The sequence below is a fragment of the Colobus angolensis genome, unplaced genomic scaffold, assembly GCF_000951035.1.
Source record: "Colobus angolensis palliatus isolate OR3802 unplaced genomic scaffold, Cang.pa_1.0 Scaffold37, whole genome shotgun sequence".
In the NCBI taxonomy this organism is placed as follows: domain Eukaryota; kingdom Metazoa; phylum Chordata; class Mammalia; order Primates; family Cercopithecidae; genus Colobus; species Colobus angolensis.
This window is the reverse complement of record NW_012117043.1, coordinates 2076942-2096152: the sequence shown is the minus strand read 5'-3', so window position 1 is coordinate 2096152 and position 19211 is coordinate 2076942. Positions and strand designations below refer to the sequence as shown.

The 19211-nt window shown below is 41.8% G+C and overlaps 1 protein-coding gene across 1 annotated transcript in view; it reads right to left on the bottom strand.

Annotated features, from left to right (window-relative positions):
• PPM1D (protein phosphatase, Mg2+/Mn2+ dependent, 1D) overlaps positions 1-19211 on the bottom strand; it is a 71697-nt gene that overhangs the window by 30379 nt on the left and 22107 nt on the right. Inside the window, exon 2 of the mRNA XM_011953766.1 lies at positions 7777-7905. Coding sequence (XP_011809156.1) covers positions 7777-7905 — 129 coding nt within the window. The remainder of the gene's footprint in view (positions 1-7776; positions 7906-19211) is intronic.

The following is a 19211-nucleotide window of genomic DNA, read 5'->3' as shown; positions in this document are numbered from 1 at the left end:
GAGGGGAGGGGAGTTCTATTGCACAATGACCTTTAGGTTGGATCCATCTGATTGTTTCCTCACGTTCTCTTGCTCTACAGGGGTTCATGAACAGGTAAACTCACTTTTGGCTACAGGACTACACTGCTGATGTCACGTCCTTCTCCATATATCACATGAGGAGAGACAGTGTGTCAGTCTGTCCTATTATTGGCAGTATCGACTTTGGTCATTTGGTTAAAGCGCTGTCTACTGGCGGCATAAAAGTGCCTTTTTCTTTTTGTAACTGGTGAGTAGTCTGTAGGGCGAAAGTTTGAGGCTCTGTGAAATATCCTGTTTTGTACCAAAATATGCCATATTTTAGCCTCTACTGATGATTCCTGAATGAATCAATTATCATAATGGTTATAAACTGATGATAGAATTGGGATATTCTAACTACATTTATTAGCTGACAGTTTATTTTACTTTTTACTTTGGTTCTTTTCTTCTTTCCCAACCCCAGAAAGTTTTTTTTTTGTTTTGTTTTGTTTGAGACATGGTCTTACTCTGTTGCTCAGGATGGAGTGCAGTGGTGCGACCATGGCTCCTTGCAGACTGCACCTCCCAGGCTCAAGCAGTTCTCTCATCTGTCTTCCAAGTAGCTGGGACTACAGGGGTGTGCCACCGCGCCCAGCTAATTTTTTTGTATTTTTTTCTACAGATGGGGTTTTGCCATGTCGGCCAGGCTGATCTCGAACTCCTGAGTTCAAGCGATCCACCCGCCTCGGCCTCCCAAAGTGCTAGGATTACAGGCTGCTGGGATTACAGGCATAAGCCCCTGTGCCCAGGCCTGAAAGTTTCTGTTTTGTTTTGTTTGAGATGGAGTCTTGCTCTGTCGCCCAGGCTGGAGTGCAGTGGTGTGACCTCAGCTCACCACAAGCTCTGCCTCCTGGGTTCACACCATTCTCCTGCCTCAGCCTCCCGAGTAGCTGGGACTACAGGTGCCCGCCACCACACTGGGCTAATTTTTTTGTATTTTTAGTAGTGATGGGGTTTCACTGTGTTAGCCAGGATGGTCTCAATCTCCTGACCTCGTGATCCACCTGCCTCGGCCTCCCAAGGTGCTGGGATTACAGGCGTGAGCCACCACGCCCAGCTGAAAGTCTTTTTTAAGAATTTTCTGGCTGGACATGGTGGCTCACGCCTGTAATCCCAACACTTTGGGAGGCCTAGGCTGGTAGATCACGAGGTCAAGAGATCGAGACCATCCTGGCCAAAATGGTGAAACCCTGTCTCTACTAGAAATACAAAAATTAGCTGGGCGGGGTGGTGCACACCTATAGTCCCAGCTACTCGAGAGGCTGAGGCAGGAGAATGGCTTGAACCCAGGAGACAGAGGTTGCAGTGAGCCGAGATCGCACCACTGCACTCCAGCCTGATGATAGAGTGAGACACCGTCTCAAAAAAAAAAAAAAAACGAGTTTTCTTTGGAGTCTCTCTGAATCTACTGTGGGAGAGTGGCTACCCAATTCACAAATTGGCTACCCAAATCACAAAAATATAGTCCATCTCTATATAGACTTACAGATTCTTTTTTATTCAGTATTTTAAAACTTATTCCTGTTATAATTTGTTTTGATGCTCAAGTTGCTTCAAATTTGCAAGTCTCTAGAATCTGACCTTTTAACAAACTCACCAGATGATTCATACTCATAACCACTTTCCCTTGTTTTATCAGTTCAAAGAGTCTGTGTGATTCTATATATTATCAAATAACTGGTAAGGATCAGAATTGGGCCTTTAACTAAGGGTTTTTATTACTGATCTAGTGTTTGTACACCAAAGTAGGATCACAGAACATTTCTGTAGGTCCTGAAAGGAGGTGCCTTGGACACTGGCAGACAGCCAATTCCCTTTTTTCCTCAGTAAAGGGTGCTGAAGGGACACCAGAAGAGAGGAGGCCTGCTTTCTGGTTCCAGTATATTTTCTGCTTGCTCCTGTGGCACATGGCAGCCAGCAGTCCACAAGACACTCAGTGGTCCTTACACCTAGCAAATTTCAGCACCCCTCTGAGTGGTTTCCCATGGAGAACTTCCGACAATGTTTACACCTCTAATCCATTCTCAAAATTGCAATTAAAATTCTCTCTTTAAAACACAAACCTAGTGGATTAAAGATTTAAAAGCAAGACCTCAAACTGTAAGACTCCTGGATGGACATCAGCCTTGGGAAAGAATCTGTGACTAAATCCTCAAAAGCAACTGCTACAAAAGCAAAAATTGACAAGTGGGACCTAATGAAAGAGCTTCTGCACAGCAAAAGAAACTATCAACAGAGTAAACAGACAACCTACAGAAAGGGAGAAAATATTCGCAAACATGTATCTGACAAAGATCTAATTATCTAGAATCTGTAAGGAACTTAAACATTCAACAAGTTAAAAACGAATAACCCCATTAAAAAGTAGGCAAAAGGCATCAACACTTTTCAAAAGAAGACATGCAAATGGCCAAGAATCATAAAAAGCTCCACATTAGTAATCATTAGAGAATGCATATGAAAACCACAATGAGATACCATCTCATACCTGTCAGAATGACTATTATTGAAAAGTCAAAAAATGACAGATGCTGGCAAAGCTGCAGAGAAAAGGGAATGCTTATACACTATTGGTGGGAATATAAATTAATTCAGCCACTGTGGAAAGCAGTATGGAGATACCTCAAAGAACTTAAAACAGAACTACCATTCGATCTAGCAATCCTGTTACTGGGTATACATCCAAAGGAAAATAAATTGCTCTACCAAAAAGACATATGCACTCAAATGTTCATCAGAGCACTATTCACAATAGCAAAGACACAGAATCTACTTAGTTGCCCATCAAAAGTGAAATGGATAAAGAAAATATGGTACATACACACTACAGAATAATACATAGCCACAAAAAAAATGAAATTATGTCCTTTGCAGCAACACAGATGCAGCTGGAGGTCACTATCCTAAGCAAATTAATGCAGGAAAAGAAAGCCAAATACCACATGTTCTCACTTGTAAATGGGAGCTAAACATTGGGTACACATGAACATACAGATGGCAACAACAGACACTGAGGACCACTAGAGGGAGAAGGGAGAGAAGGAGGAAGACGTGAAAAACTAACAATTGGGTACTACGTGCCTACCTGGATGACAGAATCAACCGTACCCCAAACCTCAGCACCATGCAATATACCCATGTTAACAAACCTGTACATGTACTTCCTGAATCTAAAAGTTGAAATTACAAAAACAAAAAAAACCCCACAAATCTAGGATAAATGGTGGATGATGGTTGCAAAACAGTATAACTGTACTTAACATCAATGAACCACGTGCTTACAACAGCAAGTTGTGTGTATGCTAAGTATATATTACCACAATTAAAAATACACAAATCTGGTTGTTTCCCATTCCAACTCTGTTATAGTTCACAATTGTTTTTAAGATAAAGACACAATTCTTTTATTTTTTTTGAAACGGGGTCTTGCTCTGTCGCCCAAGCTGGAGTGCAGTGACACAATCTTGGCTCACTGTAGCCTCCTGGGCTCAAGCAATCCTCCCGACCAAAGCCTCCTGAGTAACTGGGACTACAAGTACGTGCAATCACACCCAGCCAATTATTTGTAGAGGGGAGATTTCGCCATGTTGTCCAGCTGGTCTTGAACTCAAGCAATCCACCTGCCTTGACCTCCCAAAGTGTTGGAATTATGGGCGTGAGCCACCACATCCAGCCAAACACAATTCTTTACCACTGCCTACAAAATACAGTATTTTCTCATTTTATCCAAATCTCTTATTTCCTTATCCCTGTTCCAGCTACAATGGCCTTCACCAGAGTTCCTATGTCACTATGCTTCTTCCTGTCACCGAACTTTTCGAAAATGCTGTTTTCTATGCCTAAAACACACTTTCTTCCTCCTTAACCTCCAGTAATTCTTCAGAACTCAGTTCAAATATCACTTTTCCAGCCTCTCTGGTTAAGTGAAATATCCTTATTTTAGGTTTTCATTAGTACATACAAGAAGAATAGGCTGGGTGCGGTGGCTCACGCCTGTAATCCCAACACTTTGGGAAGCTGAGGCGGGCAGATCACCTGAGGTCAGGAGTTCAAGACCAGCCTGGCCAACATGGTGAAATCCCATCTCTACTAAAAATACGAAAAGTAGCCGGGTGCAGTGGCACTCGCCTGTAGTCCCAGCTACTTAGGAGGCGGAGGCAGAAGAATCACTTGAACCTGGGAGAAAGAGGCTGCAGTGAGCCGAGATCGTGTCACTGCACTCCAGCCTGAGCAACAGAGTGAGACTCCATCTCAAAAAAAAAAGAGAAGAATTTAAAATTCTCAGTTTTAGCTGGGCGCCATGGCTCACATTTGTAATCCCAGCACTTTAGGCAGCTGAGGCAGGTAGATCACCTGAGGTCAGGAGTTAGAGACCAAACTAGCCAACATGGCGAAACTGCTGTATTTTTTGTATTTTGTAAAAATACAAAAATTAGCTGAGTGTGGTGGCGGGAGCCTGTAATTCCAGCTATGTAGGAGGCTGAGGCAGGAGAATCGCCTGAACCTGGGAAGTAAAGGTTACAGTGAGCCAAGATCGTCCCACTGCACTCCAGCCTGGGTGACAAGAACGAAACTCAGTTTCAACCAAAAAAAAAAAATAAAGTTGTTTTTTTTTTGTTTTTCTTTTTCAGTTTTTGTTATCATCTGATGAATGCCTTTCAATCCTCTCCTAGACTGCAAGCTCCATGAGGGCAAAGATCATGTGTTTGTACATACAGCAAAGTGCTTCATACACACTGTACTCAAAAATTCATCTACCCAGTGAATAAAATGATTTGCAAGACTCAAATGCAATTCCAGCAGGCAGCCACTAGAAGGCACCTTTGTTACATTTGTACTTGGGTAATTACCATCAGTGCCTATAGGGCACCAATGTTGACAAGGAGACATCTATTCCCACTCCTTCCCCCGCCAAAAAAAAAAAACTGTAAGAAAAATGACTGTAAACCATAACGGTGTGTGTGTGCTAAATACTAGCATTTAATTTACTTTTGGCCAGTAAGTATTTCCACGCAACAAGCTAAACTCAGAAAATCAGTAACACAGCTCTTTTAAAAATATTATTTCCGGGTCGGTCACAGTGGCTCATGCTTGTACTCCCAGTGCTTTGGGAAGCAGAGGTGGGCAGATCAACTGAGGTCAGGAGTTCGAGACCAGCCTGGCCAACATGGTAAGACCCCATCTCTACCAAAAATACAAAAATCAGCCAGGTGTGGTGGCATGTGCCTATAATCACAGCTACTTGGAAAGTAACCTAGAAAATAAGCTCCATGGGTGCAGGAATTTTTGTTTCATTCACTGCTGAATCCTCAGCACCTGGAACAGTACCTAGCACATAGCAGGTATTTAATAAATATTTGGTGAATAAAGAACAATCATGACGAAGTAGGAACTGTATGCTTTTAAAATACATCCACAAATTATTTGATATACTTGAGGGTGGGCTGGACTTAGTGATTCAGGGCTAACAAAATACAAAGCTGGATTCCCTACAGCAAGTGATCAAGAAAGCAAGATAGAAGTCAAAATGTCTTTTTATGATCACTTGCTCTAAGGAAGCCAGCTGCCATGTGATGAAGGCACATTCAAGCAACCCTATGTAGAGGCCGGCAAAGCAAGAAACTGAAGCCTACTGCCAAGCCAGCTTACTCAGTGAGCTGTCTTACAAGTAGATGCTCCAACCCCACTGAAGGCTTCAGATGATTAATGACATCTTGATTACAGCTACACAAGAGACCCCGAGCCAGAACTACCCAGTTAAGTCACCCCTGGGTTACTGAGCCAGAGAAGCTGTGTACATAAAAAATGTTTTAAACTCCTAAGTGTGGGAGTATTTGATTATACAGCAATAGATAACTAATACAGCAGGAATGTAATAACCTGGGATAATCACTTTGGGAAGAAATTTAGCAATATCTAATAAAACTAAACATGTAGATATCTCTGAATTGAGTCTCCCAACTGGTATTCCTTGATGAGTATGGCCTAGGGGCAGCAGGGTGGGTCCTCAGTGGCTAGAGCATCCAAGTTAGTTACCTCAGTCTCAAGTAGCCTCCTCTGCTTACTGTAGAAATATTATCATCTTGTATGAGTGTCGACGACACAAAAACAGTTGGTAAGTAACATACTATGACCCAGAAATTCCATTTCTAGTTATGTATCTTAAAGAAATCTTGCCAGGTACAGTGGCTCACACCTGTAATCCCAGTACTTTGGGAGGCCGAGGTGGGCAGATCACCTGAGGTCAAGAGTTCAAGACCAGTCTGACCAACATAGAGAAACCCCGTCTCTACTGAAAATACAAAATTAGCCAGGCATGGTGCCGCATGCCTGTAATCCGGCTACTCAGGAGGCTGAGGCAGAAGAATCGCTTGAACCCAGGAGGCAGAGGTTACAGTGAGCCGAGATTGTACCATTGCACTCTAGCCTGGGTAACAAGAATAAAACTCTGTCTCAAAAAAAAAAAAAGAAATCTCATATGTGTATATAAGGAAATATTTATTGCAGTATTTTTCATAATAGCAAATGCTTCGATATAACATAAAAGTCCACCAGTCAGGGTGTAGAAGAAGAAAACTAGTTTCACACTGGAAACAAATTATTAATACATATAGTAGTTGTGCTGGGTGTGGTGGCTCATGCCTATAATCCCAGCACTTTGGGAGGCCAAGGTAGGAGGATGGCTTAAGCCCAGGACCAGCCCAGGCAACATAGTGAGACTCCATCTCCTCAAAAAAGAACAAATTAGCCAGGCGTGGTGGCTCATGCCTGTAGTCCCAGTTAGTTGGGAGGCTGAGGTGGGAGGATCACTTGACCCTGGGAGGTAGAGGTTGCAGTGAGCTGTCATCATGCCACTGCAATCCAGCCTGAATAACAGAACAAGATCCTGTCTCATAAAATAAAAATAAACAAATGTGTGTTTTCTCCAAGACATTTTCTTTGGAAAAACTACCCCCTCTAGCATAGCCAAGGTAAGACACCTTAATAGGTATAATTCTCTAGCCTTCTTTCCAAAGCCAAGTAGACCAGAAATATAACTATTTTTTTCATACTTATTTTACTTTGCTAACTAAAGAAAAAAGAGGTTTTGAAGGCTCTCAGGAGGACTTAAAGGGCTAAAGTAGAATGGGATATTTAAAAATAGTTTCAAGGGTTAACATTAAGCCTAGACATGCATATACTTCCCTAAACACAGATAGAAATTAGCAAAACACTAAACATGACTCGTGAACAAAGGGCAACTATCAGTGAAATATATACCTAAACCTTCCTTTCAATTAGGCTTTTTTTTTTTTTTTTGAGTCTTGCTCTGTCACCCAGGCTAGAGTGCAGTGGTGCAATCACTGCAACCTCTGCCTCCTGGGTTCAAGCAATTCTCCTGTCTCAGCCTCCTGAGTAGCTGGGACTACAGGTACACATCACTATGCCCAGCTAATTTTTGTATTTTTAGTGAGGATGCAGGTTCACCATGTTGACTAGGCTGGTCTCAAACTCCTGACCTCAAGTGATCTGCCCATCTGAGCCTCCCAAAGTGCTGGGATTATAAGTGTGAGCCACCATGCATGGCTTCTATTAGGTTCTAAAGCATTTAACAGAGTATCATGATATCGCTACCCTCACTATATGCCATGTAAGGGTTCTCAGTTTCCTTTTTTATTTTGCCACCATACATCGTACAAAATTCAATATAATTTCACCAAATTAAGTCCTACTTACCAAGTGCTCTTGCTACTGCCAGAAAAGGAATCTGGTCAATAACTGTGCTTCTTCTAACAGGTCCATTGTGAGTGAGCCGAGGTCGTTTCCAAACTACACGATTCACCCCAGACTTGTTCATCACACTAAAAATAAATAGAGTTCACATAAATAATCTAAATGATTAAAATACAACAATAAGTTAGCTCAGTATATTAAATCACTAATAAAAGAAGACTACATTATTACGAAATAATGTCTTATGTGTTTCAAATACAAAGATACATAAGCCAAAATTCCTGTTCAGAGAGGAATTAGGGTGGATTCAAAGCAGAAAATGTTGAGATTACTGGAACAGGCAGTATAACCAAATGAATGTAATGTGAAGAAAAGTGAGTATAAATATCATGTCAAAAAAAAAGCAAAATTACCTAATTAGTAAACAACTGGGGGATGACAGAAGACCTTATCTAAGTGGAGAGAGAATTGCTTGAACATGGCAGGCAGGGGCTGCAGTGAGCCAAGATCGCACCACTGCACTCCAGCCTGGATGACAGAGCGAGACTCTGTCTCAATAAATAAATAAATAAACAGGGATTAAATCATGATATAAGCAATTAAAAAGGAAAGGTTATAGAGTTCTGAGTGTTCATGTTGAGGATGGGGGAAACATGGCAGAACTTCAGTTTTAGTTTTTTTTGTTGTTGGTTGGTTGCTTTTTTTTTTCTTTTTTTTTTTGAGACGGAGTCTCACTCTGTTGCCCAGGCTGGAGTGCAATGGCATGATCTCAGCTCATCGCAACCTCCGCCTCCTGGGTTTAAGCGATTTTCCTGCCTCAGCCTCCTGAGTAGCTTGGATTACAGGCATACACTACCATGCCTGGCTAATTTTTCTATTTTTAGCAGAGATGGGGTTTCAACATGTTGGCCACGCTGGTCTCGAACTCCCGACCTCATGTGATCCACCCACATCAGCCTCCCAAAGTGATGGGACTACAGGCGTGAGCCACCGTGCCCGGCCAGTTTTTTTGTTTATTTTTACTTATTTATTTAATTTATTTTGAGATGGAGTTTTGCTCTTGTTGTCCAGGCTGGAGTACAGTGGCACGACCTCAGCTGACTGCGACCTCTGCCTCCTGGTTTCAAGCGATTCTTCTGCCTCAGCCTCCTGAGTAGCTGGAACCACAGGCATGCACTACCACGCCTGCTAATTTTTGTATTTTCAGTAGAGATGGGGTTTCACCACGTTGGCCAGGCTGGTCTCGAACTCCTGATCTCAGCCTCCCAAAGTGCTGGGAGCCACCAAATGAGCCACCACGCCTGGCTTATTTTTTCTTTTTTGAGGAGACGGGGTCTCACTATGTTGCCCGGGCTGGTCCTGGGCTTAAGCCATCTTCCCACCTCAGCCTTCAAAGTGCTGGGATTACAGGCATGAGCAACAGTGCCCGGCCTGTTTTTTGTTTTTTGATACAGGGTCTCACTCTTGTCGCCCAGGGTGGAGTGCAGTGGTGCACTCATGGTTCACTGCAGCCTTGACCTCCTCTTGTGCTGTACTGATCCTCCCACCTCAGTCTCCTAAGTAGCCGAGACTACAGGCATGTGCCACCAGGCCCAACTAATTGTTGTGGGTTTTGTGGGGTGGGGGGGGTTGTTTTTGTTTGTAGACACGGATTTTCACCTTGTTGCCCAGGCTGGCAGTTTTAATATGACTTCAGCAATATACAGAAAATACTATATATTTAGGTATTTCTGTAATTCAAAGTGTGAGACTAGACTTTGGGAAATAGATCAACTGTAGACATGTAGATTGAGTTACAAGAGTAAGAAAACCCTCCTAAAAATGTGTCATAGGAGCAACAGAAATGCCTAAAACTTGGAAATATGATTAGTTCTTTAGGAAAAAACACTGATAATCAAAACATTAGAGACGGTCTCTCAAACTCTGCCCGGCATGACCAAAATGAGCTTTACTTCAAATGGGAATTGATTTTTTAAATTTAATTTTTATTAATTTAAACAGCCATTTGTGGCTAGTGTTGAGTATACTGAACAGTCCAGAGGAGAACTGAAACAAGTAGAGAATGACCAGAAAACATTGTGGGTATTAACAAAGAATATAAATTCCAGAAAGTTGCTCATTTACCATCCCCCTCTCTTTTTTTTTTTTGGAGACAGTCTCGCTCTGTTACCCAGGGTGGAGTGCAGTGGTGTGATCTTGACTCACTGCAGCCTCAGCCTCCTGAGAAGCTAGGATTACAGGCACCCGCCACCATGCCTGGCTAATTTTTTTATTTTTAGTAGAGATGGGGTTTAACCATGTTGGCCAGGCTAGTCTCGAACTCCTGGCCTCAAGTGATGTGCCTGCCTCAGCCTCCCAAAGCGCTGGTCTTACAGGTATGAGCCACCATGCCCAGCCTACCATCCCTTTTGAGAACTAGTTTTCATTTTGTTTTGAGACAGGGTATCTGTCATTCTATTGCCCAGGCTGCAGTGCAGTGGTATGATCGTGGTTCCCCACAGCTTTGACTTCCTGGGCTCAAGTGATCCTCCCACCTCAGCTTCCCAAACAGCAGGGACCACAGGCATGTAATTTTTTTGTAGAGAATGGATCTCACTATGTTTGCCAGGCTGGTCTCAAGCCATCCTCCCATCCAGGCCTCCCAACGTGCTGGGATTACAAGCATGAGCCACCATGCCCAGCCAATAACTAGTTTAAATAAGTTCTGATATCAACAGGTTGATCATAACAAGAGTTAAAATATCAAAGGCATTCATTTTGTTAAGCTTTCTTCAATGATGATCCTCAAAAGTCAACAGCAGAGTAAAGACTAAATTTGCCATTCACAAGAATCCATGAAACACAAGAGTTATAAGATGCCAACATTCTGTCTTAATACCATCTTAAAGCTCTATTATTCTTTGCTAAACCTTCTCCCTACAAGGTAAGGCTTAGTACCTAAATAATTTACAGTAGCTACTTGCAACATAACTAGACGAGCAGCTCTCTTGACACTAAATATTCAAAGATACTATGATCTGTGTTTCTGAGAAACAAAAAGACAAATAATGACACTGGTTAAAACATAGAAGTTTTAAGATCTAGTAACAAAAAACTAAAGCAATGTCATAAAAGATGCTTTTACTGCACTCCCTGTTGTTGTCCTATATGATTAAAGGCATGTAAAAAGGAACAGCCTGACATGCAGAGAACTGACTGAGCAGCAACAGAAGGCTGGAAAAACAAAATGCTGGCCTGTTGCCTAGGCCGGGACAGAGGGAAGCAATGAAATAACTTATAATAAAATAGCTCAATTTTTGCAAAAAGTTACCTGCTCCAAAATAGCAGAGTATCTGCCCAACTGTCCAGATGGTGTTTTTGGTAATAAAGCCAAAAAACTCTTTCTAAAAATGTTATTAAAATAAAATAAAATTTTAAAATTCAAGTAAAAAAAAAAAGAATAGTCAAGAAAGATATTTTTAAAACACAAAAGAGTAATTTCTTCTGTAGAAAATAATTATTTCCTTTTTTGTTCGTTTATTTATAATTATAAAAAAAATTTTTTACATAGAGATGGAGGTCCTGCTATGTTGAACAGGCTGGTCTCAAACTTCTAACCTCAAGTGATCCTCCCATCTTGGCCTCCAAAGCGCTAGGATTACAGGTGCCACAGCCAGCTGCTTTATTTCTTTTTTTTTTTGAGACAGAGTTTTCACTCTTGTTGGGCAGGCTGGAGTGCAGTGGCATGATCTTGGCTCACTGCAACCTCCACCTCCCAGGTTCAAGAGATTCTCCTGTCTCAGCCTCCCAAGTAGCTGGGATTACAGGCACGTGCCACTATGCCTGATAATTTTTTTGTATTTTTAGTAGAGATGGGGTTTTGCCATGATGGCCAGGCTGGTCTCAAGCTCCTGAACTCCGGTAATCCACCCACCTCAGGTTCCCACAGTGCTGGGATTACAGGCATAAGTCACTGTGCCCGGCCCCAAGAAAAGTAATTTTTAAAAGGAAGATTAATGAGACGGAATCAGGCCTACCAATATTTAAAATTATAATAAAGTCTCAGTTTTAAAAATTATAATACTGGTAAATAAGCAGGAAAAAAATTATAGTCCAGAAAAGACCCAAATATGTGGACGAATTCTGTTTATAATCTGCAAAGCCCACTTAGCATGACAACCAGCAGAGGTGTCAGATGTATTCTGACCTTCACAGTGACAGGATCAAATAGAATATAGCTTGAAAGGTGGTTCATCTAACTTTGCAGGATACTGGGCAGGAAATACAGTATGCCACCATAGCGACTTCAAGGATGTTGTCTTCAGCAGTGATTCAGACAGCCAGAGCCATTTTTTCATCTCCCAAGTGATGGCTCAGTTGTAAGCAAGACGACAGGGTCTAGCTTAGCCTAGGTAAGCTTCATGTGCCACAGAAACCAATGTAACAAATAGCACATGACTATAGTTTCTTTGTTCCTACACAAGACAAACTGCATGCATACAAGGAAGCCAAAGTCTGTGCTTCCGAATAGAAATGTATACTCCATTCAACGACTTCCCTACCAAGATGCAATTCCATTCAGGGATCATTCTACAATAAGCAATGCTGTCTAATAACAGAGGTGATATTTCACATTTATCTTAACTAGAGAAATACAAGGAGAGGGTAAATTCAAGGTCATCTTCCCACTGAAGAAGGGTCTTAAGCCTGGTCACCCTGCTACTCAGTAATGAAAAGATACATAATTATTCAAGTGGCTACTAGTAGTCATCTAGAAAAGATACATAATTATTCAAGTGGCTACTAGTAGTCATCTAGAAAAGATACATAATTATTCAAGTGGCTACTAGTAGTCATCTAGAAAAAAGGTTAACTTGTCTATTTACTACATAGCTTAGATCTTAAAATTCCAGAAGGATTAAAGATTAAAATATAAAAGATGATGAAACTATATGAGAACTGGCAAAGTGGTTCTCAAAATGTGGTTTAGGGGACCCTGGCAGGTCGCTAAAGACTTTTTCAGGGTGTCTCCAAGGTCTTTTTTTTTTTTTTTCATAATACTACTAAGACCACATGTATACAGTGGAGTTTTTTGAGAGGCTGCATGACTGGATATGATACAGTATAATAAAAAGTGTCAATCAATATTTGCAAGATCTGTATAATTCAGTGTACAGTATATTACAAACAATAAATGCATATATTAAAAAGTCACGCATAGGGGCTACATACTATATGGTTCCAACTATATGACATTCTGGAAAAAGCAAAATTATGAAGGCAGTAAAAAGAGCAGTGGTTACCAGGAGTAAGTGGGGGAGGGATGAATAGGCATAGTACAGAGGACTCTTAGGGTGATGAAACTAATCTGCATGATACTATAATGGTGGATATATGTGATGACATATTTGTCAAAACCCATAAAATGTGTAACACCCAGAGTGAACCCTAATGTAAACTATCGACAATGGGTGATAATGATATGTCAATGTAGTTATGTCAATGTAGGTCAATGTAGGTATGTCATTGACAATGTATGTCAATGTAGGCATGTCAATGTAGGTATGTCAATGTAGGTATGTCAATGGTATGTCAACTGATTGATTATAACAAATACTCTGGAGAAGGATGTTGATAGTGGGGAAGCCTGGGAGGTGGTGGGTAGGGCAGAGCATATATGAGAATCCTGTGCTTCCCACCCAATTTTGGAGTGAATGTAAAAGTACTCTTAAAATTAAAGTCTATTGGCCGGGTGCCGTGGCTCAAGCCTGTAATCCCAGCACTTTGGGAGGCCGAGACGGGCGGATCACGAGGTCAGGAGATCGAGACCATCCTGGCTAACACAGTGAAACTCCGTCTCTACTAAAAAAAAAAACTAGCCGGGCGAGGTGGCGGGCGCTTGTGGTCCCAGCTGCTCGGGAGGCTGAGGCAGGAGAATAGCGTGAACCCAGGAGGCGGAGCTTGCAGTGAGCTGAGATCCGGCCACTGCACTCCAGCCTGGGCGACAGAGCAAGACTCCGTCTCAAAAAAAAAAAAAAAAAAATTAAAGTCTATTAATTTGTTTTAATTACGCAGGGATTTTTAAAAAGCATTCAATTCAGGGCCCGGTGCGGTGGCTCACCCCTGTAATCTCAGCACTTTGGGAGGCCAAGGCAGGCGGATTGCCTGAGGTAGGGAGTTCATGAAACCCTGCGTGTACTAAAAATACAAAATGAGCTGGGTGTGGTGGTGCACGCCTGTAATCCAGCTACTCGGGAGGCTGAGGCAGGAGAATCATTTGAATCCGGGAGGCAGAGGTTGCAGTGAGTCAAGATCGCGCCACTGCATTCCAGCCTGGGCAACAAGAGCAAAACTCAGTCTCAAAAAAAAAAAAAAATCAATCCAACCAATGTCTTCATTAACTGACTAATGGATGTTAATGTAAGAATATGCAAAGTTCATTAATAAAGTTTCAGATACCATATTACAATCCTTAAAGAAACTATCATTTCTTGTGTTTCAAACAGCATCAAAGACAAACATTTATATATTTATTTTATTTGTTTATTTATGTTTTGTAGACAGTGTCTTGCTCAGTTGCCCAGGCTGGAGTGCAGTGGTATGATCTCAGCTCACTGCAACCTCCACCTCCCGGGCTCACACCATTCTCCTGCCTCAGCCTCCAGAGTAGCTGGGACTACAGACGCCCGCCACCATGCCCGGCTAATTTTTTTTGTATTTCAGTAGAGACGGGGTTTCACCATGTTAGCCAGGATGGTCTCGATCTCCTAACCTCGTGACCAACCTGCCTCAGCCTCCCAAAGTGCTGAGATTACAGGCGTGAGCCACCGCGCCCGGCATAAAGACAAACATTTATAGAGAAGTGAGCAAAGTACTCCTCCCTGGTGCCTTGGCTCACACCTGCAATCCTAGCACTTTGGGAGGCACAGGCAGGCAGATCACAAGGTCAGGAGTTCAAGACCAGCCTGACCAAAATGGTGAAATTCCATTTCTACTAAAAATACATAAATTAGCTGGGCATGGTGATGTGCACCTGTAATCCCAGCTACTCAAGAGGCTGAGGCAGGAGAATTGCTTGAACCCGGGAGGTGGAGGTTGCAGTGAGCCCAGATCCCACCACTGCACTCCAGCCTGGGCAACAGAGCGAGACTCTGTCTCAAAATAATAAATAAATAAATAAATAAATAAATAAATCCTCCATTTTCCAACTATATATAAGACCAGATTTACTTCATTTACTGCAACCAAAATAACGTATCACAACAGACTGAATGTAGAAGATAAGACTCTGTCACCTATTAAGTCAGACATTAAAGACACTTGCAAAACTAAAACAATGACACTCCTCTCACTAAATGTTTTGGCAAATAGCTTTTTTTTTCATTTAAAATGTTCTTTAGTTAATACATAATGGGTTTATAATTGCTATTTTTAGATGAATTAAGAAGGCAAGAGGAGTGTTTGAGACCAGCCTAGGCAACATAGTGAGACCTTGTCTCTCCAAAAAAGACTTTTTTTCTTTTTTTGAGACAGTCTCGCCGTGTTGCCCAGGTTGGAGTGCAATGGTGTGATCTCGGCTCACTGCAACCTCTGCCTCCCGGGTTCAAGAGATTCTACTGCCCAAACCTCCCAAGTAGTTGGGATTACAGGCATATGCCACTACGCCCGGCTAATTTTTTGTATCTTTAGTAGAGACTGGGTTTCACAATGTTGGCCAGGCTGGTCTCGAACTCCTGACCTCATGATCCACCCACCTCAGCCTCCCAAAGTGCTGGGATGACATGCGGGAGCCACTATGCTCGGCTGAGTTTTCTGTTTTGTTTTGTTTTGTTTTTTTTTTAAGAAAAAGAGGCCGGGTGCGGAGGCTTGTGCCTGTAATCCCAGCACTTTGGGAGGCCAAGGCAGGCGGATCACCTGAGGTCAGGTGTTCGAGACCAGCCTGGCCAACATGGTGAAATCCTGTCTTCATACTAAAGCTACGCCGTGGTGGCAGGCGCCTATAATCCCAGCTACTCAGGAGGCTGGGGCAGGAGAATCGCTTGAACCTGGGAGGCAGAGGTTACAGTGAATGGAGATCGCACCATTGCACTCCAGCCTGGGCAACAGGGCAAGACTCTGTCTCAAGAAAAAGAAAAAGAAAATTAGCTGGCATGGTGGCACACATGCACCTGTAGTCCCAGCTCTCAAGAGACTGACATGAGAAGATCACTTGAGGTTGCAGTGAGCCATGATCATGCTACTGCACTGCAGCCTGCGCAACAGAGGGAGATCATGTCTCAAAAACGAAAAAACAAACAGAATGAACAAACAGGGTTTCTAAGACCAAAAATATTCCTGCTGTACTAAAAGAAAATATATATAGCAGACTTTATTTAAAAGCTTCACTGTGTGTATAGCGTAAAACCCAAAAAGTTGTAACAGAAGAGACTAATAAATTTAACTGCATTAAAAGAAACTTTCATGTAGAAAAAGTTCTAGGAGCATAATCAAAGACAAACTGTGGAAACAATATCTAAAATTCACATCACATACATTAGACTAATTTCTTTAATGTACAGCTAGCCCCTACACATTAATGTGGGGAAAAAAATGGCTAACAACAATCCCCCAAAATGAATAAAAAGAAATACAGAGAAAAAATATAAACGGCTCTTAAATATATAAAAAGATTCAACATTTCTCATAAGATAAATTCAAATTAAAACATTACTGAAGCCAGACGATCCTATTTAACACGGTGAAACCCCTTCTCTACTAAAAATACAAAAAAATTAGCCAGGCGTGGTGGCGGGCGCCTGTAGTACCAGCCACTCGCGAGGCTGAGGCAGGAGAATGGCGTAAAACGGCAGGCGGAACTGGCAGTTAGCCGAGATCGCGCCACTGCACTCCAGCCTGGGCGACAATGTGAGACTGTCTCAAAAAAAATAAATAAAAATAAAAACAAACGTGTGGTATAAAATCTCATCACTCATTTATAAAAATTTAGAATATTTATCTTATTCCCATGTCTCTGCATTGCTGAAGTAACACTAGAAATATAATTTTATATCCTGCTTTTTTGTGACCATAAACATTTTCCCATATCATTAAACCTTCCCCATATACATGGGAGTTCAAATTACTCTCTCTACCTTTACTTGGAAAAATTTCAAAACACCATGAGTTTTATAAACTTATCTATAAATGTTATTTTTAATTATGAATTAATTTATTATTTAATTAATATTTTAATATGAATATGTTGCTAAATATACTTAACCATTCTCTAGCTGTTGGACCTTCAAGTTACTTCCGGCCTTTAACAGTCATTAAAACTGCTGCAATCAGTAACTCTATTCAGATATTTTTGTCCACAGTTCAGATTTCTTCTTTAGAATAGATTCCCGAAACATTTAAAGCTACTGGTATATATTTTCTATATAGGTAGTACTAATTTATTTTTTTTTTTAAGACGAAGTCTGGCTCTGTCGCCCAGGCTGGAGTGCAGTGACGCCACCTCCGATGGCGCGATCTCGGCTCACTGCAAGCTCCGCCTTCCAGGTTCACGCCATTCTCCTGCCTCAGCCTCCCGAGTAGCTGGGACTACAGGCGCCACCACCACGCCTGGCTAATTTTTTTTGTGTTTTTTAGTAGAGATGGGATTTCGCCATGTTAGCCAGGATGGTCTCGATCTCCTGACCTCGTGATCCGCCCGCCTCGGCCTCCCAAAGTGCTGGCATTACAGGCGTGAGCCACTGCGCCTAGCCAGGCAGATAAATTTTTACACTGCAGAAGCTAGGTCAGTGCCTAAACACTCCACACAGTAAGGTGAAACGTTAAGTCCCCAAGGTGCCACTAACTGTTAACACCTCTCTTTTAAGGAAAGTGGTAGATTTGTTAATGGGTGTAATAGATTCTCAAAAAGAGGTAGAAGAACAAATAGGGCCTAATAAAACTAGGAAGGGTGGGCCGGGCACAGTGGCTCATGCCTATAATCCCAGCACTTTGGGAGGCCGAGGTGAGCAGATTACTTGAGGTCAGGAATTTGAGACCAGTCTGGCCAACGTGGTGAAACCCTGTCTCTACTAAAAAGTAGCCAGGCGTGGTGGCTCACGCTTGTAATCCCAGCTACTTGGGAGGCTGAGGTAGGCGGATCACGAGGTCAGGAGATCAAGACCATCCTGACTGGTGAAACCCCGTCTCTACTAAAAATACAAAAAATTTAGCTGGGCATGGTGGCAGGTGCCTATAGTCCCAGCTACTCGGGAGGCTGAGGCAAGAGAATGGTGCGAACCTGGGAGGCGGAGCTTGCAGTGAGCTGAGAGCACGCCACTGCACTCCAGCCTAGGCGACAGCGCAAGACTCTGTTTCAAAAAAAAGAGGAGAGAAAAAACCCTAACTCAACCAAAGAACTGTTAGAATAAGCAAATATAATAAAGTTGTATAATACAAAATCAACATGCTAAAATCAGTTGCATTTCTATTTACTAAGTATCCAAAAAAAAAGTTTAAAAAAAATCCTATTTACAATAGCATCAAAAAGAATACTTAGGAATAAATTTAACAAAGAAGGTGAAAGATCTGTACATTTAAACTGTAAGACACTGATGAAAAAAACTAGAGAAGACAAAAATAAACATGAAAAATCTGTGTCCATGGATAGTAAGAATATTGTTAAAATGTCCATACTACCTCTACAGATTTAATGCAATCTCCATCAAAATTCCAATGACATTTTCCACAAAAATAGAAAAAAAATCCTAAAATTCACACAGAACCACAAAAGACCCCAAATAGGTAAAGCAATCTTGAGAAAGAAGAACAAAGCTTAAAAGGCATCACATTTCCTGATTGGAAAGTATAGTACAAAGCTATAGTAATCAAAACAGTATGGTACAGACATAAAAATACACCAAGGGAATAAAAAAGAGAGCCTAGAAATAAACCCATGCATATATGGTCAACTAATCTTTTGACAAGAGCTCCAAAAATACACCCTGAAGCAGCCTGGCCAAAATAGTGAAACCCCATCTCTATCAAAAAATACAAAAAATAGCCAGGCACATGTGCCTGTAGTCCCAGTTACTCAGGAGGCTGAAGTGGGAGAATTGCTTGAACCCAGGAGGTGGAGGTTGCAGTGAGTGGAGATGGTGCCACTGCACTCCAGCCTGGCCAACAGAGCAAGACCCTGTCTCAAAAAACAAAAACAAAAACACTGAGGTAAGGATAGTCTTCAATAAATGGCAATCGAAAACCTGGATATCCACATGCAAAAGAATGAAATTGTACCCTTGTCTTATACTATACACAAAAATTAACTAGAAAGTGACTAAAAATCGAAATGTAAGAAATACACTGAAAGCATAAAGCTCAGGCCGGGTGCGGTGGCTCACACCTGTTATCCCAGTACTTTGGGAGGCCGAGGTGGGCAGATTACCTGAGGTCAGGAGTTCGAGACCAACCTGGCCAAATACAAAAAA